General features: G+C 36.4%; 1 protein-coding gene across 1 annotated transcript in view; it reads right to left on the reverse strand.

Moving 5' to 3' along the window:
* SLC26A7 (solute carrier family 26 member 7) overlaps positions 1-26575 on the reverse strand; it is a 199116-nt gene that overhangs the window by 92185 nt on the left and 80356 nt on the right. The window contains exon 4 of the mRNA XM_007177491.2: positions 8523-8687. Within this exon, the coding sequence (XP_007177553.2) occupies positions 8523-8687 (165 nt within the window). The remainder of the gene's footprint in view (positions 1-8522; positions 8688-26575) is intronic.

Below are 26575 nucleotides of genomic sequence, written 5' to 3' on the forward strand. Positions count from 1 at the left end.
TAAAGAGGTAATTAAGTTAAAATGATGCTTTTAGGGTGGGCCCTAATCCAATCTGACTGGTGTCTTTATAAAAAGAAGAGCTTAAGACAGATAGAGAGACACCAGGAATGCACATGCACAGAGGTGCTACCATGTGAAGAGGCAGGAGGGTGGTCATATACAAGCAAAGGAGAGAGGCCTCAGAGCAAACCAGCCATGCTGGCATCTTGATTTTTGATTTCCAGCATTCAAAACTGTGAGAAAATACATTTCTATTTTTTAAGCCACCCAGTCTATACAGTTTGTCATGGCAGCCCTAGCAATACAGAGGACAAAGGGACTCACAGCTTTTGCCTTTGGAGTTCCCTATATACCCTAGTAAATTCCTTCCTCTTCAAGTTAACAAAGATAAAAGTAACCAAGATAAAACACAAAATGAAACTAAACAGAAAGCTTTTAGTAACAGTGACTAAACAATTAGTACCATTAAGAGAGACAGCCAACTGATTAAGCACCTGTCACAAATAGGCATGGTGGATAGCTGTGGTAAGGATTTCAACTACAGTGCCTAACAAAGGCAGTATTTAGAAGACACTTGTCAGAGCTAGAAAGACCTTAGAAATCAACCAGTTGAATGTACTCATTCTACAGATGTAGAAACCAAGGCTCCAAAGATTTGTAACTTACCTTATCCTAGGAGACTTGCCTTGTGAGTGACAGAGTCAAGACTGTGACTCAGGTTCTCTGAACCCTAGAGCAACACATTCACCAATGCCTCACACACTATTCTCTTCTTTCAGTCCAGCAAACAATTTTTCCAAACTTCCCTGGTGCTTCCTTTTTCCCTTGGGATATATGGAGGGGAGATGCCACCCTTTGAAAGAGAGACTATCATGGAGCATGGAGTCTTTGATTTTGTTTGTTAGTGGTGGGATTCAATGGCACCTATCTGCTTCTCAGACAAACAAGCTCTACCCACCTGCTGCCTTGTGCCTTTAACACCAGCAGCAGAATCACGTCAATCCAAGGGAAGCAATAATGCCTTCCAATTTTATTCTAAAAACTGTGAGAACAGGAACCATGACTGTTTTTTCTTAACATATACACATTTGGTGAAAGTATACTTGTATCTATACAGTGCATTCACCTTAGTTCCTTCTCTCCACCTCGAATGGAAAGAAATTTTTATATTATCCCTACCACAAACATATGGTGGGAGGGCAGACTGAGATGGAAAGAATAGGAGAGATTGTTTAAAATTCATCACTTTCTAGAAGAGTGGGGGAACTAACATTTCCAGGCACTAGGCTAGCCAATTATATACAGTGACTCATTTAATTACTCAATTAATATAAGGTGAGCATAATCACTTCTTCACTCTATCACATTATCTGCTTCAATTACACTGCCTGGTTTTCTTCTTTAACACTATCTGAGATTATCTTGTTCACCAATTTTTCTCCTCCCTTCCTACTTCACATGGCCCCTACCTCAGCATTTCAATAAAACTCCATGAGAACAGGGATGTTATTTCTCAACTGTATTCTCATCACCTATGAGGTGGTCAATTAACATCTGTTGAGTAAATCCATTATAGTGGTTCTTAAACTCTTGAATCAAGGATGCACACTAATCGAAATTTTCCCATCCACGTGTAGATTATTCTGTTGAATATTTCTGGTTTTGAAACCTCACATTTAGTCCAACTCTCCCACTTTTCAGATGAGACTGAAGTCTGCTGCGGGCCCCGGCTTTTGTTTTTTAAGGTAGCTTTCACATCCTTCGAGCCTTTAAACATGAACCACAATTGCCCAGGCATACCCTCTCCCTGCCCCAACTTGCTTTCAACTTGATTATATTTGTCTTTTTTTTTTTTATGTTTTTTTTTTTTTGGCCGTGCCATGCGGCATTCGGGATCTTAGTTCCCTGAGCAGGGATCAAACCCATACTCCCTATAGTGGAAGCACGGAGTCTCAACAACTGCCCTGCCAGGAAGTCCCCAACTTGATTATATTTGAATTCTACCTCTAAGCAGATCTAGATTCCTGCTCAGGGACCATTAAAGCCATCTATGATAATTCCAAAATTGATGTTGGCACAAGTTCTCTCTGTTCTTAAGAATTTGATGTCTCCTATAAACTTTGCCTACATATCTTTAAACAATTTAGAATGGTTATTGTTAAGATCAAGCTCCCCTAATCCCTCTACTTCCCAAAGTAGCACACACTAATAGAAAAACAAGACTAATATTAAGTTTAAAGCTCAAACACAGTCTGTGTTTTCATGAACACAAACACAACCCCAAAAGGAAGAAAAAAATTACAACATTCTATTATTCTTTACATCATTTTATATACATATTTCTGATCAATAACTGCTTCTTACACTGGGAATTTATCCCAGTAAACTACGGCTTTAAGGAATACATTAAGTCTCCAACCAAAATGTGATCTAGGGGAAGTATGGTATGTTAAACAGCTAGAGACAGCATGGGTGCACAAAACTCACTTGCACCAAACTCACAATCAAGCATGCCAAGGCCCAAGTGGCATCCAGCCATCCCTTGTTTAGAAAACCAAGTTTAATTTGAATTACTTAAGCAACTGGATTTTGTGCTGATGCATTTTTCAGTGAATTGTGGGGGATGGAAAGCTTAGCCCAAGATAATTGAATTGCTAAAATATCTGCCTTCTGATTTAGAATTTTAAAGTAACTTTTGTTACAAATTCCCATATAATTGTTTCATATCCAAATTAAACCTGCCACATTTTCTCTCCCCTATAACCCTGATTGATTCAAGCTGCAGATTAACATTCCTTTTCTCTCCCCTTCAATTTATTCTGTCCATTTTTCAGGGTGTATTGAACGTCCTCACAATTCACAATAGAAATATCACAATAACTGCAGAGAAAATGTGGGCTGTCATAAACTACTAAAGCATGTCCTTGATTCAGAAATCCCAGAGGGCCTGTGTCTTCAAAGTAGATTTGTTCTCCACATATAAGCTTCATTTGTACATATTTAATTGTGATCTCATTCTCTATAAAAGAAAATGTTTCATTGGCTCTGATTTCCTTCTGATGTTTCTATCCCAGTTTGTTAATATTCTTGGTTCCTGCTTCATAGCCTTCAGAGCTACCCAAACTAGAAAAGTGCTTTGCTTGTACTTCAGGGATGGGAGTGGGAATGAAATTGCTTTCTGGTTCTGAAACTCCTCAATTTTAAAAAAGGAAATAAAAACTTCCCAAAGAGGGTAGGTGAATATATTGCCAAGCTTGCCTTGTGCTCTTGGGTTTAATGTACAGAACTGTACATAATTATTTAGAAGAGTTCTCATATAAAGCCATGCCAGTGAAAATAGCTTTGCCAAATTTATCATAGGCTGCTACAGGCTGAGACACTGGCGCCACCTCAAAGAAATTCACATTTGCTAATATGAACTAGTAATTTTTGTTTTATTGTGCCTTTTGGGGGGAAACATCCTTTCTAATAAAAAGATACATCATCATTTCTCAGTATAAAAAATCAATTTTTGTATTGACAAGAATAATTAGTCTTTTCCCTGTTATCTGTGTGGGACCAACTAGCAGTCAAAAAATTTAAATTTGATAAAAATTTTTATTTGGTCTTGACCTGCTATCTTCCTGCTCTCTGATTGCCTTCTCCAGAAGCTTTTAGGCATCAAAAATTCACATAGTGAGACTTTTTCTCTAGATTCTGGTTTTATCAATTAGAGAATTTGCCTTCTAATGAGTATTAAAATAAACTTCAAAATTATTTTTCTTTTTAAAAAAATCTCTCAAAAGGGAGCCCTAGTGCACTGTTAGTGGGAATGTAAATTGGTGCAGCCACTATGGAAAACATTATGGTGGTTTCTCAAAAAAACTAAAAATAGAACTACCATATGATCCAACAAGTACACTTCTGGGTATTAATCCCCCAAAATGAAAATGTTAATTCAAAAAGACACATGTACCTCAATGTTCACAGCAATATTGTTTACAGTAGTCAAGATATGGAAGCAACCTAAGTGTTCATCTATAGATGAATGAATAAAGAAGATGCGGTGTGTATATATATACCATATATATACAATGGAATACTACTCAGCCACACACACGAAAAAATGAAATTTTGCCATTTGCAACAACCTGGATGGATTTGGAGGGTATTATGCTAAGTGAAATAAGTCAGACAGAGAAAGACAAATACTTTATGATACCACTTATATGTGGGGTCTAAAAAATAAAGCTAAAAAATATAACAAAATAGAAAAAAATTTTAATTTGAGAACACAGGAATTAAATCATTTAACTGGTGAGCCAGGGTCCAAAGACAAGTGACTCATAATATTATTGCTTCTGCTTGTTTTACAATATATTGCAGAACTGTCTATAATTTATTAAATGGGTTTATAACTGGTTGGGGGGGGATTGAGCTGAATAGATGGAACTATTTTAAAATAAAAATAAAATTAAAAACATAGCATTTCTGGGCTTCCCTGGTGGCGCAGTGGTTGAGAATCTGCCTGCTAGTGCAGGGGACACGGGTTCGAGCCCTGGTCTGGGAAGATCCCACATGCCACGGAGCAGCTGGGCCCGTGAGCCACAACTACTGAGCCTGCGCGTCTGGAGCCTGTGCCCCGCAACGGGAGGGGCCGCGATAGTGAGAGGCCCGCGCACCGCGATGAAGAGCGGTCCCCGCACCGCGATGAAGAGTGGCCCCCACTTGCCGTAACCGGAGAAAGCCCTCGCACGAACCGAAGACCCAACACAGCCAAAAATAAAATAAAAAACAAAAAAAAAACAAAAAAAAACAAAAAAAACAAAAAAAAACATAGCATTTCTTTACTTCTGATGACTAACCCTCATTAATAGCAGCTAGTTTTTACGTTTTATAAATTTTGGAATCATCTATATTTGTAAGTTGAAAAAATGATATAATTTTGTTTTATTATTTAGATTTGCTTATCTGATAACAGTCCTCTAGAGAGGAAAAGGATTAGTATCTATTACTTATATAGCACTTTTTAAATTGCACTGACATAGAAAACAAACTTATGGTTTCCAAAGGGGAAAGAGAATGGGGAAGAGGGATAAATTAGGAATCTGGGATTAACAGATAAACACTACTATATATAAAATAGATAAACAACAAGGACCTGACTGTATAACACAGGGAACTATATTCAATACCTTGTAATAACCTTAATGGAAAAGAATCTGAAAAAGAATCACACCTGAAACAATGTAAATCAACTATAAAAGTCAAAAAAAAGGATCTATTGGAAGTGTGTTCTATAATCTGAGAGGGAAGAACTGAGCATGTAACACTAACCTTATTTGATTCAAATTAATCCTTTAAAATGTTCCATGGAAATAAGAACATCTGCCAGCCCTAAGTAACCAAAGAGATAGAGATTTTAGCTAATCAAACTAGAGAATTAGATTCTCTTAGTAGAACAGAATCAGGCATCCACTAGGAAGAAGACACTGTAGAAACCATTGCAGTGGCAGATGGAAGATACCTCAACATGTAGTGACCTAAGAACAAGATAAAGACAAAAGGCTATGTTTTCTCTCAAAGTTGACCAGAAGCACTGCTATTACTGAAATTAATTAATGCACATTTTGATTGGCCAATTCTGAATTGTTTTAGGAAATTTGAGTGTTCCAGCTGAGACTATTGGGAGTGGTGACTGGCTTATTGTATAAGAGTCTCAAATAGTCTAGATATTAATTTATGTTCCAAGGAATATCAGTAACATATTCTTTATCCTTCATCAGCCTGAGTAGCTTTCATAAAGGATATAACAGTTTTGAGAACTTAGAAGCAGAAAAAATCCAAAAATGTGTTAAATCACTCTCCTCTAGGTTCTTTGACCTGATGATCAAGGCCTCTATTTTGTCCTCTGTTCTATACCTCTGTGCTGAGTTCAGCTCTCCTCTTTCACATCCCACCTAAATGATCCATGGGCAAGTTCAGATTTACATTATTATCATCAGATTCTTTTTTAGCCTAACTACACCAAAGCACACCTTCCAAATGTCCCAGTGTAACCTATGCATGATGCAAAATCTATTTCTTAATCTAATGCTCAGATCACAATTTTTGACATTGCAATATCAGCATTAATTTTGAAACCTTGGCAAGAACCAAAGCATCATTCCTACCTAGGTGCCTAACAGTGCAGGGCTCTGAGACTTTGAAAAGCAAGAGCAACTTTTCTTTGTTTTCCATCTGCACAAAGCATACAAACTTCCACCAACTGAGTAATGCAAATTTAGTCAGCCATCTAACAATATTTCTAAATCTGATTACATTTCTGTATGAGAACTTACAAAAGACCCCCAAAAGTCACATTACAGTGTCTGATCTACAAGGCAAAGAAAAAATAGCTTGCAGTTTACCTTCCAAGGAAACAAAATTTTAAAAAGCATACACAAAACACTTCAATGTAACATTTTATGCATATTGCCACCAGAGAAACGAGCTGAAAGACCAAATGTTCTCATATCCGGCTATCCAGCTTCTTTTAACACAACTAGTGAAAAGAGGAATGATTATTTGTGTAATGTGAATATGACTGAAGTAGCCAACTTGTAACCTGCACGCATTTCTTTACACTGCTCATGCACAGACAAGCATGCTGTTCCCAGCCAGGAGATCAGGACAGAATCTAGTAGTGATTTGGTTCTGTTGGTGCACACCTGGCATCACCAAAAGTTTTAACTCAGCCAGTCACCTGATAACTTACAGCTATTTTGGTCTACTTTTGTTTGATCTGGAGCTTGGAATTATATTGTTTCCACTTCCAGTTTTAGTGTTCTTGTTTTAGTTTTAAGCTTTCTTATAATGAATGAATCACTGAGCAAGATATTACCTAAATAACAAAAATTCAGAACAAGCTTCCAGCTTTGTGTTGTCAATTACTATCTATATTAACTACTTTACCAACTAATCAGAGAAACACACAAACAGAAAAGTGATACTATTTTTCACATATCAAAATGGCAAATTTTAAAAATAGTAATAATCAGAGTTGACAATGATGAGAGTAAATATTAATTGGTACAGCTTTTCAGATTGATATTTGGCAAAAATATTTTAATCCAGTGATTCCATAACTAGGAATTCATCTCAATGAAATTATCAGGGATGCAAACTAGAACATAGGAATAAAACAAATCTTCATTGAGCTGTGTATAATGGTGAAATACCACAAACCACCTCAATAACAGGAATTAGATAATTTATTAAACTTCTACATGTAGAGCTACTATTCAGCCATTCCTTGATTAAGAGCAAGAATTTTATGAATGGGAATACTCTCATTATAAAACATTAATGTAATTCAGTATAGAACATTACATTGTAGTAGACCAGAATATGCCACTCCAAAATATGCCTCTTTGGTATAAGAATTATTTTTAGCTTATTATTTTGAGAAACAGCAGACACAGGGAACCTCTGAGAACAGTATAAGTTACCCTTTCATAGAGAAACTTACATTTGTATAGAAAATCTCTGTTTGCAAGGGTGTCTTCCTCTCAGTACCAGGAAGAAAAAGATGACTCTAAATCACAAGAGATTCTTACCAATGGAGAAGGCACCGATTTAAATCTGCATAATAAACCTTACCCATGTTCACTGTATTTTTCATGGTCACCTTCTCATAACTTGCTTCCCCCAACTCTTATTCCTTTGTTTTAATTGAAGATGGTATTTAAACCCAAATCCTAGCCACTTCTTTTGAGTTACTAATCCCAGAGTTTCTCCCATGTGTATATGAAATATACATGATAATATACTTGTTTGTTTTTCTCTTGTTAGTCTTTTGTTACAGGAGCTCCAGTTCCTCAAGGATAGAAGGAAAATATACTTTTCCTCCTCTACAATATAAAATTAAATAAAATGAAGTCTGGTTGCTCTCAACTTCATTAACAAGACATTGATTGTCTTATAAAACTCCAATAGGATGTGACTTCCTGAGCAGTCATAGATTTTAGGTCAGCTTCAAAAAGAGACTAAGAAGAATGGGGAATTATTAGGATAATATGTTGAAACTGGACACGTGTTCCTCTCTCAGGTTCAAGTGACTTTTAATAACTGATTGTCTGCTATTGGGACTCCAGACCCCAATTTTGACCAAGCCTCTGATTTGATCTATACCAGGGTTCACAATATGGAAAGAATGTGGTAAGGTGTACTGTTGTTACACTGGGCCACAAGCCTGGTAGATGGCTTCCATTAGAAGTTAGCAACATATCTGGTCACAGAAAAATTCAAGCTATTTTTTTCCAACCATGTTCCCAAATTATACCGTATTTAATTGTTTATTACAAAGAATTGCTCCCCAAATTAGTAGGTTTTACTAATTAAGCTAGTTTCATACCCTTAATCCCATTAAAAATATCCTAAAAGATTTTATTTAAGCCCAAGTTGCTTTAAAATAGAAAAATTTCAGCATTGTAATTAACCAAATTTTACTATGTGAAACACACACACAAAATATATGAACAAAGACATATGGAAAAACTCACATAAAAGAATCCAAGTGGTCCAGATATATATGGCATTTTCATTCCCAAGAGATATTTGACTTGTGAAGTCACGACATGGGTGGCAGCCCCAGTTGTCATCGCACTGATCACAGGCTCTGTAAGCAGGAATGTGGCACTACCCAGTTGTAGCACAAACATGGCCACCTAAGAGGACAAAGGAAGATGAAACTTCCCAAGCTTCCTAGAAGGATTAATATCTGACACATTTTCATTTTCAGTACACAGATATAGGGAACTGATGTGAAATGTGTTCCTTAAATTTTATACATTCAATAGCTTGAGTTTTCTTGAGAACATTACTAGTTTCCAAGATTTCCCAGATGTTTTTGGGTATGATTACAAGTGCTTCAGTTAAAGTTAACACAGTCTTTTTCTGAATATTTACTTATTTTCTCTTTTCCCAATAATATATGTTACTAAAAAGAAAATATGTTCAAATCAGTTAATATATGGGGTTCTGTGGGGAAAAATAAAATTTGCATTATCATATCTATATTTTTTTAAAAATCCAAAGGACATGATTCACTACTTTATACCCAGTAGGCTTAAAACTTCAAAAGCATTGAGGAGAAAAAGCCATTTCTTGAGTTTCTGCCAGGTTCTGAGAAATGGAAACCTACTGTTTTGACTAGATACTCCATCAAGTAGGTGTAAAGGGCAAATATTAATAGGAAAACATCAGGACTTATGTGTATATGGAGAAGAGCAAAAGACAGAAATAGGTTAAAGGTATATGTCTTAAGAAACCCAGGAATCAGTAGGAAAGTCATTCTCCTTAAACTTTTCCTTTCTGCTCCTAGCATCATGCTCCACTGCAAAACTATTTCATGGCCAGACAAAATCATCTCATCTGAGTAGAAGCTGTGCATTGAGCTCTGCTGGGCAAAAGATGGCAGCAAAAATCAATTCTCTTTTCTCTACTAACTACTAACATTGCAATGATTAGTTCAGAGAAAGAACTTTTAGGAGATGGCCCACTCTTTGACTGAATGCATCCATGTAAACTCAGTCATAGAGATTTGTTGCTTTGAAAGTAACATTAAATTATATTCATGAGTATCCACACTGGAAAATGAACACAAAGTGGGTCACACTGATATATCCTCTTAATGTGTTAGTTATAATATTTAGGTCAGGTCTTAAAATTCTTGTTGGAAAATAAGATTAACTATTAAAGAAAGCAAAGGAAAGAATAACAATGAGATCTCCTTCTTTCAAGAGGTCACAGTGATAAAAATGAGAAGTATAAAGTGCTATCTAAGTACCACCAGAGCATACATTGCAAAATATATCATTTCCATCATATCACAATGCCCCTTGGCCAAAAGCAGTAATACTCTAAACTTGTATTAGGGTGGAGTTTTCTGGGCTCAAATCTGAAAACTTAAGTTCTGATTCTGGCTCTAACACATCCTAGTTTTTGTGACTATAGAAAGCCTGTTAAAAATTTCCAAGCCTCATGATCTATAAATAATTAGAATGATATCTGCCCTATTGATATTGCAGAATTGTTGTAAAATGAATGTGAAATAATATATGAAAGAGCTTTGAAACCTGTAAAATGTGCAACATATGCGATGTACCTTGAATGTCATAAGGTGCCGTATATATTTACCCAGCATGGAAAACTAGCCATGAGATTTCAAAATGTAGAAAAGGCCACACCATATTTTCCATTTCTGGAGAATATGAACAAATTTTTCAGTGCAGAAAGAAATGTATTTGAACTGCTTGCATCTATGTGTCAGTTTGTCAAATAGAAATGTCCCAAGGGAAATACCCAATCAATCAGTAGTATAGGTACAGTTGGAACACACTGATTCATAGTCTGTTGATCTTCATCCTGAAAACACAATTAGTTAAGAAAAATATTGAACCAATTTTTCCCAAGTATCTTTTACTAGTTAATTCCAAATTATGACACTAACTCTTAAAGGCCATGAGGAGGAAATTAGCATATTATTGAGGTAAGATGAACTCCAGAGAGTTGGATTTTCATTTCAGCTAAATGCAGTATACAAGCAATCCAAATCTTTGAAATTGTGAAACCTGTTTGCATATATGGAATTTTATGCATACATGGAATGTTAGAAAGTTCTTATCTGTATGCCAAGAAATCTTATTTTCATTTATTTTGAGAAGCAAACTCCTTTGGGAGGCCTCTTATAGATCATCACCATTTTACTTTCTGGTTTTTATTTGTTTCCTACCCAGCATCTACTTAAAAGGGTTAATGATTTCTCATGCCTGAGAAACAAACATCACCTAACCTGAAGTGATACACCAACAACTTCCAGCTAACCACCATCTTCTAGTAGCAACTTCTTTGCCATTTCCACAACCTGAAAGCTACAAATGGAAGGGTATGGGGAAAGTTCGAGATATAAAAAGAGTTCAGCCCTTTCAAATGTTCAAAATATATGTACCTACCTTACAATATAAATCAAAAAGGTGAAGTATCCTCCTTTAAAACTTATCCAAATACTCAAAGTATTTTTGTAATAGTCTACTCGTACACATTTTTATACTTTAAAAAAAATCTTCCCAGCAACGAATAAATTCCTAAAATGGAGAATTCTTGACTTTGAAAGTTCAACAAGCCCCTTAAGACCTTATTTCTGATACAAAATATTGTGTATGTGAAGGATGATTGCAAACATGTGAGGTTTAGCTAAAAAGAAATTACTTTCTTCTGGATGACAACATTCTCCATAACCCAAAACAATGGCAGACATTTTAAGAGGGAAAAAGAGGAAGAGGAGGAGGGGGAGGGATAGGACAAGGAGGAGAAAGAAAAGAAGGAGAAATTTAAGAACTCCCCTTTCCCCAGCACCCAAATTTCAACAGTTTATTCACATCAAAATTAGGGATCTAGCATACAGAGGCTGAGGTACACAGGTTGAAGGCAGCAAGTACCTGTGCAACACAGGCTTTGTAAGAGGTGCCCACAGATGGAACTGTTGTTTCCAAGATTTTTCTGGAATTTAAGTATGTAAAATGAGGATCCTTCTAGAATATTTCGCTTGGAGGCCTAGTGTTTAAATTTTATGCCAATGTTAAACAATTTTTAAGCTAATGACTTAATAAAGAGCTACATAAACGCCTTTTACTAATAATAAGAATGATGATAATTCTAATCTGGCTAGCCAATTCCCAAAACTTGCCCATGCAACATTTTATGAGAAAATACATTTCTTACAATATATTTCAGCTGTTTGTAGTAATGTTGATGTTCTGGGCTAATGCTGAAAACCTCTGACACACATTATCAAGGTTCACTAGCATGATACTATTTGGTAATGCTTTTATAAACACCATATGTTCTATATAAATTGAATGTATGTCAGATTTCAGGCCATTTTTTGCAAGTGGCCTTCAAGTAGTGAAAAAAGAAAAGAGTGCATAGCAAACAACTATACTACCCAAGTGGATGGAATATTGCATGCATTTCAGGTTTTGTCAGTTTGTCTGCAGTCTGGCTCTCACATTATAACAAATCACTTATTTGTTTGTTCAGTGACTATTTATTGAATACCTACTAGGGGAAAGGCACAACACTGTTGCAGAATACAGAGATAAAGATATAGTTCACACTTTGAAAGACATTATAAAGTGAGATGAAATGCTGATGTTGGGAGCAGGGAATGTTAACCAGGAGCATAAAGAACTGTAATGCAGGTGTTAATAGGAAGGTAAGGTCTAAGAAGCTGTTTGAGTGGGAGCTAAAACCCTAAAAGCCCTTTGTTCTCTACTGAGTATGGTATGCAGCTTTGAGGGAGAGAGCTAAATTGCTCGTGATAATAGGAGAACAACTGAGTACTGTGTAGGGATATGGCAGAAAAAAACCTCTGTGTGACAAGAGAACATGAGAAAAAAATGTCAAATGGATACCTATGAGGTTATGTGCTGTGGAATTCAGAATATAAAGCCCTTCTCCATACTATTCAGTAATAAAAAGGAATGGCCTATCAAGCCATGCAAAGACATGGATGAATCTTAAATGAATATTGTAAGTGAATGAAGACAGTCTGGAAAGGTCACATACTGCATGATTTCATTTATATGACTTTCTATAAAAGGCAAAACTATAGAGACAGTAAGCAGATCAGTAGTTGCCAGGGGCTTAGGTGTTGGAAAGTATGTAAAAGGCGAAACATAGGGAAATTTTTATGATGGTGAAACTATTCTGTATGATACTATAATGGTGTATATATGACATTAAGCATTTGTCAAAACCCATGAACCTTAATGTGTGCAAATATTTAGAAAATCATTTGGTGGTCAGGAGACCCCAGAATGGAATGCAGAATGTGACAAAGAATCTAACTGATGACCAATGCTTCATTTATTCTCTATATATGTTTTGCCTTTTCTAGAGTGTCATTTAAATGGACTCATACAATATACCGATTTTTCAGACTTGCTAAATGTATGAACAAACCTCACTGAAAGGAATGCAGAAAATGTGCTCATGTGAATAACTCTGGAAATTGGTAAAGAATGTAAAACCAAAGGCAAAAAAGAAACACTGTACTTGAGTTGATACAGTTATTTCCCATGGGAGTAGAGGTTAACAATTCTGAAACCACTATAAATATACACTGGAATTGAAAAATCAAGTAAATGGATGGTCGACAGTGGGAGCCAGGTTTCTCACTATTGAATAAGTTATAGACACGTAAGGGGAGAAGGCTAGAATGATCAGTATGGGAGGGATAAGAGTTGCAGACATCAATAGGAAACCATGTTTAGTTTAACACAGATATAGATGGATACATTTAGAAATATATAGGTATGTTTACATACTTTTGTTGATATACACACATATATGTCCTTGCTGTGTCAGCTGAAATGGCTTAGAAGCCAACAACACCCCTGTGGCACACCTCACACCCAGATCTTAATCTCTAATACCATTGTCCAATGAAGGAAACCAGACCTCCTTAGAAAAATGGTTGATTCTAGGACTAGGGTAGGAAATATACACTATGAGCCTGGATCACCTTGTAGTGCCAGAAAGTGAAAAAGAACTCCAAAATTAAATAACAAACAAACAAATAAATAAGTGGGAGTATATTAAGGAGGGACATAGAAGCCAACTGAAAAAAAGCTCCCAATGTTCAAAGCTAGAACAATCTGAAGAACAACATAAAGTAGTATTGAATTATAACCCAAAGGATAAAATAAATATGCTTGAATCCACACTGATATAAATGGTTGATTAAATTTTAAAATGGGAGAGCTGGAAAACTACTGTTCAGAAGAATTCCAGTAATTTATGTAGATAATCCCCACTCTTTATCTTAACTCTCCTTTAACATAACTCTCACATGTTAAGAGTGGGCTGGGCATATTGACTTCTTTCCAAAAAATGCAGTATGCAAAAGTGGAAAATAGAGTAACTTAGAGAAACCTAACAAACTAACACTAGTTCAACCAGGTGATCCAGGTTAACATTAAGAGTGATAAGTTATGTTGATAGTCGATACTCTTAATAAGATGTGATGAGAATATCACTCTGTCTCTTTCATTTTCCTCCCAAAAACCCACAACCTTAGTTTAATCATAAGAAAAACATCAGACAAATCCCAATTGAGGGACATTCTAGAGAATACTGACCAGTAGTCCTCACAACTGTCAAGATCATCAAACACAAGAAAAGTCTCAGACATTTTCACAGTTAAGAGGAGCCTACCGGGAGACAAGACAACCAAATGTAATGTGGTATACCAGATGGGATCCTGGAACAAAAAAGAATATTAGGTAAAATTTAAGGAAATCTGATTACCATATATGGACTTTACTTAACAGCCATGTATCAATCTGATTCATTAGTTGTGACTAATACACCATGCTAATGTAGATATTAATAATAGGGGAAACTGTGGGTGGGTGGGGTACGTGGCAACTGTGTGTACTATCCTTGCAACTTTACTGAAAATCAAAAATTATTCTAAATCAAGGTTTGTTTTTAAAAAAAGAAAGAAAAGGAAAGAAAACCTCCTCTACCTCTCTCACAGAAACTTCAGGTAAGTCTACATTTCTCCAACATGCATGTGTTGTTTAATATGAATTCCTGAGTTCTGCATACATGGGGACAGGGGAAAAGAGGGACTCTAGAAGCTCCAGGCAGCTGGGTTTCAGAGGCATGATATGTGTAAATAACCACACCAAGACAAGTCTGCACACATATAAAAGAGAGGAATAGAAAACGTGCCACTAGTTTTCAGAAGGAGAATGCAATACTGCTGGACAGGGATAAAATTGTATCTTGGCACCTAAGGAATCCAAGAAGAAAGAAGTTATTAGAAAACATTTCGGAAAGAGGGAAGAATATGAGTATAAAGCAGGACAGCATGGGATATGCTCAGAAGACATGGCATTGTGAGTTTAGAAGAACAACTAGCCAAAAGGGAGTAATAAAAAATAAAGCAAGACATTTTGAAGTCAAAGTATATAACACCTTAAAAATAGTGAAAAGAGAGTTTTCCAGGTGTGAGGGTCATCACTCTTCCATACATTTATTAAACACTTAATTTTGCAAACAAGTGTGGCTCAAAACACTGGCTCAAAAATCAGAGCTGTGCTTTGGTAGGATCAATCTGATGATAAAATGTGAAACAACTAGCTGGTTTAAAAGGTTAGTATGAGAAGAGTAGCAAGAGGAAAAAGGACAAAAGCAGTTAAACTAGACATAGCAGGAATGGAGAACAGATATGAGACAAATATTGAATTATCCAGTAGGCAGACTTATCATATGTTTAGGAAACAAACACAAATTATTTTTTATTTGATTTTTTATTGTGGAATATATCAGAAATTCACAGGGCTTAAGAATTATTTTATTTGGAATTGCATGTTTGAAGGCAGCCTCATAATCTTTTCAGTTCTCAGCCTTTTCTAGAAAAAAAAAGCCTCTAAAGCAAGAGGCAGTGAGAATCAGAACTGCTAGGGATGGACAACAATTTGACTCTTCTGCCTTCCATTCTGCCCTAGCTAAAGAAAATGAAAAAGTTTTAAAATGGGATGACTGGAGCATGATATTATTAAAAGAACACAGGAGTGGGGGTTGTAGGAGTGGTTGTATTTTTATTTTTCTTCAAGTGTTGTCTGGGGGATAGTTGTGAGAAGAGGTGGGAGATTTCATTGACTAAGTCTTCACATTAGAGCTAGATGGATCTGACAAAATCCATGACCAAACTAGAAAATTATAATACATTTTCTTACTCTTTTTTCATTAAGAATTGCGTTAAAATTTAAATGGCTATAGACACATTCCCTATCTTCTTGTGGGGGATGGAGGGAGAAAATGATAAATTAGAAAAGGTAAAGATAAAATCTCAATTTAATTTTGGTTATTTGACATAGTGATACTACTAGCATTAAATTGATCTTATTCTTATACAAGTTATTCAACTCATATTTATTCTGTACCAGCTGTTAGAATTATAGAGGCCAACAATCTCTGTTCTATAGAAACTAACAGTCCAGAGAGACATTCAAGATGGCGGAAGAGTAAGATGTGGAAATAACCTTCCTTCACACAAATACATCAGAAATACATGTACATGTGGGACACTCCTACAGAACACATACTGATGCTGGCAGAAGACCTCAGACTTCCCAAAAGGCAAGAAACTCCCCACGTACCTGGGTAGGGCAAAAGAAAAAAGAAAAAAAAGAGACAAAAGAATAGGGATGGGACCTGTACCACTGGGAGGGAGCTGTGAAGGATGAAAAGTTTCCACACACTAGGAAGCCCATACACTGGCAGAGACGGGGGATGGCAGGGGAGAAGCTTTGGAGCCACGTAGGAGAGCACAGCAACAGGGGTGCAGAGAGCAAAGTGGAGAGATTCCTGCACAGAAGATCAGTGCCGACCAGCACTCACCAGCCTGAGAACCTTGTCTGCTCACCTGCCAGCCGGGATGGGTGGGGGCTAGGAGCTGAGGCTCGGGATTTGGAGGTCAGATCCCAGGGAGAGGACTGGGGTTAGCTGCTTGAACACAACCTGAAGGGGACTAGTGCACCACAGCTAGCTGGGACGGAGTCTGGGAAAAAGTCTGGACATGCCTAAGAGGCAAGAGACCATTGTTTCGTGGTGCATGAGGAGAGGGGATTCAGAGTACCGCCTAAAGAAACTCCAGAGAGAGGTGCAAGTGGAGGCTATCAGCGCAGACACCAGAGACGGGCATGAAATGCTAAGGCTGCTTCTGCAGCCACCAAGAAGCCTGTGTGTGAGCACAGGCCACTATCCACACCTCCTCTCCCAGGAGCCTGTGGAGCCCGCAATTGCCAGGGTCCCGTGATCCAGGGACAACTTCCCCGGGAGAATACACAACACACCTAAGGCTGTTGCAATGTCACGCCAGTCTCTGCCACCACAGGCTTGCCCCACATTCTGTACCCCTCCCTCCCCCCCGCCTAAGTGAGCCAGAGCCCCCTAATCAGCAGCTCCTTTAACTCCGTCCTGTTTGAGTGAAGAACAGATGCCCTCAGGCGACCTACACGCAGAAGGAGGGCCAAATCCAAAGCTGAACCCCAGGAGCTGTGCGAACAAAGAAGAAAATGGGAAACCTCTCCCAGCAGCCTCAGGAGAAGCAGATTAAATCTCCACAATCAATTTGATGTCCCTGCATCTGTGGAATAACTGAATAGACAACGAATCATGCCAAAATTGAGGTGGTGGACTTTGGGAGCAATGATATATGTATATTTTTCATTTTTCTCTTTCTGTGAGTGTGTATGTATACGCTTCTTTGTGTGATTTTGTCTGTATAGCTTTGCTTTTACCATTTGTCCTAGGGTTCTGTCTGTTCTTTTTTTTTTTTTTTAGTATAGTTTTTAGCACTTGTTATCATTGCTGGACTTGTTTTTTGGTTTGGTTTCTCTCTTCTTTCTTTCTTTTTCTTTTCTTTTTTTATTACTTTATAATTTTTTTTATTTTTAATAATTATTTTTTATTTTAATAACTTTATTTTATTTATTTTTCTTTCTTTCTTTCTTTCTTTTTTTCTCCCTTTTCTTCTGAGCCGTGTGGCTGAGAGGGTCTCAGTGCTCCGGCCAGGTGTCAGGCCTGTGTCTCTGAGGTGGGAGAGCTGAGTTCAGGACACTGGTCCACCAGAGACCTCCTGGCTCCATGTAATATCAAATGGTGAAAGATCTCCGAGAGATCTCCATCTCAAGGCTAAGACCCAGCTCCACTGAACGACTAGCAAGCTACAGTGCTGGACACCCTATGCCAAACAACTAGCAAGACAGGAACACAACGCCTCCCATTAGCAGAGAAGCTGCCTAAAATCATAACAAGGTCAGAGACAGCCCAAAACATACCACCAGACGTGGCCCTGCCCACCAGAAAGAAAAGATCCAGCCTCATCCACCAGAACACAAGCACCAGTCCCCTCCACAAGGAAGCCTACACAACCCACTGAACCAGCATTAGCTACTGGGGCAGACACCAAAAACAATAGGAACTATGAACCTGCAGCCTGGAAAAGGAAACCCAAAACACAGTAAGCTAAGCAAAATGAGAAGACATAGAAACACAGAGCAGATGAAGGAGCAAGGTAAAAACACAACAGACCAAACAAATGAAGAGGAAATAGGCAGTCTACTGGAAAAGGAATTCAAAGTAATGATAGTAAAGATGATCCAAAATCTTGGAAATAGAATGGAGAAAATACAAGAAACATTTAACAAGGACCTAGAAGAACTAAAGAGCAAACAAACAATGATGAACAACACAATAAATGAAATTAAAAATTCTCTACAAGGAATCAAAAGCAGAATAAGTGAGGCAGAAGAACGGATAAGTGACCTGGAAGATAAAATAGTGGAAATAATTACCTCAGAGCAGAATAAAGAAAAAAGAATGATAAGAATTGAGGACAGTCTCAGAGACCTCTGGGAAAACATTCAGTGCACCAACATTCGAATTATAGGGGTCTCAGAAGAAGAGAAAAAGAAAGGCACTGAGAAAATATTTAAAGACAGTATAGTTGAAAACTTCCCTAATATGGGAAAGGAAATAGTCAATCAAGAACAGGAGGTGCAGGGAGTCCCATACAGGATAAATCCAAGGAGAAACATGCTAAAAAATATTAAACAAACCATCAAAAATTAAATACAGAAAAAATATATTAAAAGCAACAAGGGAAAACCAAGATATAACATACAAGGGAAACCCCATAAGGTTAACAGCTGATCTTTAAGCAGAAACTCTGCAAGCCAGAAGGGAGTGGCAGGACATATTTAAAGTGATGAAAGGGAAAAAACTACAACCAACATTACTCTAAACAGCAAGGATCTCATTCAGATTTGACAGAGAAATTAAAACATTTACAGACCAGCAAAAGCTAAGAGAATTCAGCACCACCAAACCAGCTTTATAACAAATGCTAAAGGAACTTCTCTAGGCAGGAAACACAAGAGAAGGAAAAGACCTACAATAGCAATCCCCCAAACATTAAGAAAATGGTAATAGAAAAATACACATTGATAACTACCTTAAATGTAAATGGATGAAATGCTCCAACCAAAAGGCATAGACTAGCTGAATGGATACAATTACAAGACCCGTATATATGCTGTCTACAAGAGACCCACTTCAGACTTAGGGACACATACATCCTGAAAGTGAGGGGATGAAAAAAGATATTCTATGCAGATGGTAATCAAAAGAAAACTAGAGTAGCAATTCTCATAACAGACAAAATGGACTTTAAAATAAAGACTATTACAAGAGACAAAGAAGAACACTACATAATGATCAAGGTATCAATCCATGAAGAAGATATAACTGTAATATTTATAATTGTAAATATTTATGCACCCAACATAGGAGCACCTCAATACATAAGGCAAATACTAACAGCCATAAAAGGGGAAATCGACAGTAACAAAATGATAGTATAGGGGATTTTAACACCCCACTTTCACCAATGGACAGATCATCCGAAATGAAAATAAATAAGGAAACACAGCTTTAAATGATACATTAAACAAGATGGACTTAATTGATAATTATAGGACATTCCATCCAAAAACAACAGAATACAATTTCTTCTCAAGTGCTCATGGAACATTCTCCAGGATAGATCATATCTTGGGTCACAAATCAAGCCATGGTAAATTTAAGATAATCGAAATCATATCAATTACCTTTTCTGACCACAACACTATGAGACTACATATGAATTACAGGGAAAAATCTGTAAAAAATACAAATGCATGGAGGCTAAACAATAAACTACTTAATACCAAGAGATCACTGAAGAAATCAATGAGGAAATCAAAAAATACTTAGAAACAAATGACAATAAAAACACAATGACCCAAACCTATGGGATGTAGCAAAAGCAGTTCTAAGAGGGAAGTTTATAGCAATACAATCCTACCTCAAGAAACAAGAAACATCTCAAATAAAAAACCTAACCTTACACATAAAGTAAGAAGAGAAAGAAGAACAAAAAACCCCCAAAGTTAGCAGAAGGAAAGAAATCATAAAGATCAGATCAGAAATAAATGAAAAAGAAGTGAAGGAAACAATAACAAAGATCAATAAAACTAAAAGCTGGTTCTTTGAGAAGATAAACAAAATTGATAAGCCATTAGCCAGAATCATCAAGAAAAAATGGGAGAAGACTCAAATCAATAGAATGAGAAATGAAAAAGGAGAAGTAACAACTGACACTGCAGAAATACAAAGGATCATGAGAGATTTTTACAATCAACTATATGCCAATAAAATGGATAACCTGGAAGAAATGGACAAATTCTTAGAAAAGCACAACCTTCTGAGACTGAACCAGGAAGAAATAGAAAGTATAAACATACCAGTCACAAGCACTTAAAAAACTTCCAACAAAAGCCCAGGACCAGACGGCTTCTCAGCCGAATTCATCAAACACTTAGAGAAGAGCTAACACCTATCCTTCTCAAAATCTTCCAAAATATAACAGAGGGTGGGAAACTCCCAAACTCATACTATGAGGCCACCATCACCCTGATACCAAAACCAGACAAAGATGTCACAAAGAAAGAAAACAACAGGCTGATATCACTGATGAACTTAGATGCAAAAATCCTCAACAAAATACCAGCAAACAGCACATTAAAAGGATCATACATCACAATCAAGTGGGGTTTATCCCAGAAATGCAAGGATTCTTCAATATACACGAATCAATCAATGTGATATACCAGATTAAAAAATTGAAGGATAAAACCATATGATCATCTCAATAGATGGACAAAAAGCTTTCAACAAAATTCAACACCCATTTATGATAAATACCCTCCAGAAAGTAGGCATAGAGGGAACCTACCTCAACATAATAAAGGCCATATATGACAAACCCACAGCCAACATCTTTCTCAATGGTGAAAAACTGAAACCATCCCCTCTAAGATCAGGAACAAGACAAGGGTTCCCCTCTCACCACTATTATTTAACATAGTTTAGGAGGTTTTAGCCACAGCAATCACAGAAGAAAAAGGAATAAAAGGAATCCAAATCAGAAAAGAAGAAGTAAAGCTGTCATTGTTTGCAGATGATGATACTATACATACAGAATCCTAAAAGCTCTACCAGAAAACTACTAGAACCAATGAATGAATTTGGTAAAGTAACAGGATACAAAATTAACGCACAGGAATCTCTTGCATTCCTATACACTAATGATGAAAAATCTGAAAGAGAAATTAAGGAAACACTCCCATTTGCCACTGTAACAAAAAGAATAAAATACCGAGGAATAAACCTATCTAAGGAGACAAAAGACCTGTATGCAGACAACTCTAAGACACTGATGAAAGAATTTAAAGATGATACAAACAGATGGAGAGATATACCATGTTCTTGGATGGGAAGAATCAACATTGTGAAAATGACTATACTACCCAAAGAAATCTACAGATTCAATTCCATCCCTATCAAACTACCACTGGCATTTTTCACAGAACTAGAACAAAAAAATTTCACAATTTGTATGGAAACACAAAAGACCTCAAATAGCCAAAGCAATCTTGAGAAAGAAAAATGGAGCTGGAGGAATCAGGTTCCCGGACTTCAGACTATACTACAAAGCTACAGTAATCAAGACAGTATGGTATTGGCACAAAAACAGAAATATAGATCAATGGAACAGAATAGAAAGGCCCGAGATAAACCCACACACATATGGTCACCTTAATTTTGACAAAGGAGGAAAGAATATACAATGGAGAAAAGACAGCCTCTTCAATAAGTGATGCTGGAAAAACTGGACAGCTACTTGTAAAAGAATGAAATTAGTACACTCTCTAATGACATACACAAAAATAAACTCAAAATGGATTAAAGACCTAAATGTAAGGCCAGACACTATAAAACTCTTTGAGGAAAACCTAGGCAGAACTCTATGATATAAATCACAGCAAGATCCTTTTTGACCCAGCTCCTAGAGAAATGGAAATAAAAACAAAAATAAACAAATGGGATCTAATGAAAGTTAAAAACTTTTGCACAGCAAAGGAAACCATAAACAGGATGATAAGACAACCCTCAGAATGGGAGAAAATATTTGCAAATGAAGCAACTAATAAAGGATTAATCTCCCAAATTTACAAGCAGTTCATGCAGCTCAATATCAAAAAAACAAACAACCCAAACCAAAAATGGGCAGAAACCCTAAATAAACATTTTTGCAGAGAAGATTTACAGATTGCCAATAAACACATGAAATCATGCTCAACATCACTTATCATTAGAGAAATGCAAATCAAAACTACAATGAGGTATCACCTCACACCAGTCAGAATGGCCATCATCAAAATATCTACAAATGATAAATGTTGGAGAGGGTGTGGAGAAAAGGGAACCCTCTTGCACTGTTGGTGGGAATGTAAATTGATACAACCACTATGGAGAACAGTATGGAAGTGCCTTAAAAAAAACTAAAATATAGAACTACCATACGACCCAGCATCCCCACTACTTGGCATATACCCTGTGAAAGCCATAATTCAAAAAGAGTCATATACCACAATGTTCATTGTAGCTCTATTTACAATAGCCAGGACATGGAAGCAACCTAAGTGTCCATCAACAGATGAATGGTAAAAGAAGATGTGGCACATATTTACAATGAAATATTACTCAGCCATAAAAAGAAACGAAATTGAATTGTTTGTAATGAGGTGACTCTATGACCTAGAGTCTGTCATAGAGAGTGAAGTAAGTCAGAAAGATAAAAACAAACACCATATGCTAACACTTATATATGGAATAAAAAAAAAAACAGGTTATGAAGAACCTTTGGGCAGGACAGGAATAAAGATGCTGATGTAGAGAATGGACTTGAGGACACAGGGAGGGGGAAGGGTAACCTGGGACAAAGTCAGAGAGTGGCATGGACTTATATATACTACCAATTGTAAAATAGATAGGTAGTGGGATGCAGCTGTTTAGCACAGGCAGATCAGCACAGGGCTATTCGACCACCTAGAGGGGAGGGTGGGAGGGAGATACAAGAGGGAGGAGATATGGTGATATTTGTATATGTATAGGTGATTCACTTTGTCATAAAGCAGAAACTGACACACCATTGTAAAGCAATTATTCTCCAATAAAGATGTTAAAAAAAAAGAATTGGTATGTTTAGCTATTGATTCTATATATAAAAAAGAAACTAACAGTCCAGAAAGGGAGGTAAATACATGGAAAATATTTTCTGGTAGATGAAAAGTCCTATAATGTAAGTTATGAGCAATGTCTCATAGAGGAAGTAAGGATAATCACTTAAAACCATATTAAGAGATGTCAGTGAAGATTTGTCTGAGATGATTATATTTAAGCTGAGCCCTGAATGACATACAAGTGTTGTCATATAAATGGTGTTAGAAAGGACCTTGAAGGTCTCAAGAATGGCAGGTACACAGTTGTACAGCCAAGTCCATTGTCCTACCAGATACCAGACAAGTCATGCCTAGCACACAGGTTGCTGCTACTCTTAAGGAGATAAAATGTTGGAGAGAACTAGCACAATGCCTGGCCGGAGCAGGTGCTGGATTGAATTTCCTTGCTTCCTTTCTCAGTATTAGTTTAAAAAGCTGTGTAGGGGGCTTCCCTGGTGGCGCAGTGGTTGAGAATCTGCCTGCCAATGCAGGGGACACGGGTTCGAGCCCTGGTCTGGGAGGATCCCACATGCCGCGGAGCGACTGGGCCCGTGGGCTGCAACTACTGAGCCTGTGCGTCTGGAGCCTGTGCTCCGCAACAAGAGAGGCCGCGATAGTGAGAGGCCTGCGCACCGCGATGAAGAGCGGCCCCCGCTTGCCGCAACTAGAGAGAGCCCTCGCACAGAAACGAAGATCCATCACAGCCAAAAATAAATAAATAATTTAAAAAAAAAAAAAAAGCTGTGTAGCATAGCACTTAAGAGACTGTATACTTGAGTCCAACTCCTACCCGCCAATTCCTAACTATGAGATTCTAAATAAGTCGCTTAACTTTCAATATGTTCATCAGTATATTGAGAAGTATAATATTATTTATTTCATAAAATGCTGATGGAGATCAAATATATGAATACATGCAGTAAGCTTAGAACAGAGTTTGGCACATAGTAGGATAATAAATATTATTACTGTTTTTAATATGAGGAATTTTCAATCTATAATTTTAAGGATGTTATAATCCTAAATTTATTAAGTGAATTGCTTCTTAGATTTGCCAGGTACAAACACAGCTGGAAAGATTTAGAGTAAACAGAGTAATGGTTTCCTGTCTGTAATGGTTGTGAAATAGTAAAACATCATCAAAAGGGACTTTAGATTGTCTTCCCCAGCATTACAAAAGAATAAATTTGATTTTTCTGGAAGGAGTAAGAATGATGTGTTGAATAAGCAGGCTAAATGAGTTAACATCTTAAATCCTTTCTATACTCATGATCCTATTATTTAGAAAATGCAAAAAAATATTTAGTACAAAATAAAAAGTAAATGGAAAATCTCTTATTTGGTCTGCAGCTGGTTTTTATCATTTGTGAAGACATAAGACTATGTGTTTCCAGAATGTACCAGTATGAAATAAAAGACTCTGTCACTAAACACCCCCACCTATGTCACCCCATGCTTGTGCAACTGTTGAACAAAGGAGTCGTATATCCCCACATCCTCCAGGGCAGAAATCCTGTCCTGTGGTTGCTTCAGAAAAGTAAAGCTTGGGGAAATTTCCAAAGGTAAATGGATGGAGGACAATCCCAGACTCCTCTAAGTTCTTGGAAAAAGGAATGGGCAAAGTGCCCATTATGGAGAATAATAAGAGCTACAGGGAAAAGAGAACAATGGTTTTTAAAGTGCCATAATTTTTAATGAGTGTTTGTTTCCCCAACAAAAATGCTTATGAGTGTTTTTTTCCCCAACAAAAATGCTTTGTTTCCCCAACAAAAATGGTTCCACCTTGCCTTGAAATTAACACCTCATTGCTCTATGCAAGCAATCAATTCCTCTCTTGGCTGCTACCATTTTTTGGCTAGAAAATTTTTCCTTGTTTTGAAAAGTAACAATAATAGTGCAAACTTACATCAGTAACATTAGCGTTTCTTTGTAAAACGAAACATTTAATGTATCTTATAAATAGATGACAGAAATGGAAATAAAAATATTCCCAGAGCAGTCAGTTCAGTCACAATCAGATAGTGCATGAGTTCTACTCACAGAGGTCCCTACTGTGTTACCAAACCATTACAATAAAACTAGAAAATCAACAACAATAAAGTTATGCAGAGGGAAATAAACCAGACAAAAATAATACAATGGATACATTTTTATAAATCTCTAGAAAATATAAATTAATCTATAGTGCTTAGTGGTTGATGAGAAGGGGGTTTCCTAAAGGAGTGAGAAGGTCAAGTATCAGGGGAATAATTTAAGGGAGTGACAGATATTTTCATTATATTGATTGTTGTGATGGTTTCATGGGTATATCCATATGTCAAAACTTACTCCAAATATGTGGAATTTATACTTCGATAAAGATGTTTTTAAAGAGCCCATAATGTAATCTACAACATAGAAACGTATCACATTACATCACTGTGGTGTAAAAGTACACTTTATACTAGCAACATAAATGAAATAGTAAGGGAGAAGAGAAATAGGAAAGATTTATTTTACATGAATGACAATGAATGAGAGGTATTTGAATGCATTATGACTCACATATGTACAGTTTACCTAAAAGGTGATCAAACCACTACAAGGCAACGTCTATTTATTTTGATGAAGGCAACCTACAGTAATGAATGCACCATTTTTAATGCAAGAAAGATCAAGTAGACAATAATAATAATAATATTAAAGACATAACAACATAATCAGTAAGGTAGACATTAAGAAACACTTTTTCTCCCAAGTGCTCATGAAACATTCACAAAAATTTATTATATATTAGGTTATAAGGAAAATGTTTGTAAATTAGAAAATGTAGAGCTATTACAAATAATAATCTCTGACCACAATGCAACAACAGTAGAAATTATAGACAAAATTGAAAAAAAAAAGCCTCATTCATTTGGAAATTTAAAACCCTTTTCCTAAATAATTGTTGGGTGAAAGGAGAAATATGAACTGAAATCACAAAAGTTCTAAAAAAATCAATATTGAAACACAATCATAATCTATAGAAAATATTTCAAGCTATAAGCATAGGAAAATTCATAGTCCTAAATGTTTTTATAAATAAAAAAAATTTAAGTTATAATAAATAAATTGAATTCCTAGCTCAAAAACTAGAAAAATAATAAACTAAAAAAATAGCAAAAGGAAGGAAATAATAAAGATAAAAGCAGAGATACCAATAGAAAAAAAAGATCTACTATTTCAAAATCCTGTTATTTAAAAAAATAAAGAATTAACAAAATAGACAAACCACCGGCTAATTTGTTCGTGAAGAAAGGATAAAAGCACAAATATAAAAATAAGAAATGACCAAGGGGAAAAAAGATTAAAATAAGAGATTATTTTAAAATCATAAGAAATTAAAGACCTAC

The sequence above is a fragment of the Balaenoptera acutorostrata genome, chromosome 17 (genome assembly GCF_949987535.1).
Source record: "Balaenoptera acutorostrata chromosome 17, mBalAcu1.1, whole genome shotgun sequence".
Lineage (NCBI taxonomy): Eukaryota > Metazoa > Chordata > Mammalia > Artiodactyla > Balaenopteridae > Balaenoptera > Balaenoptera acutorostrata.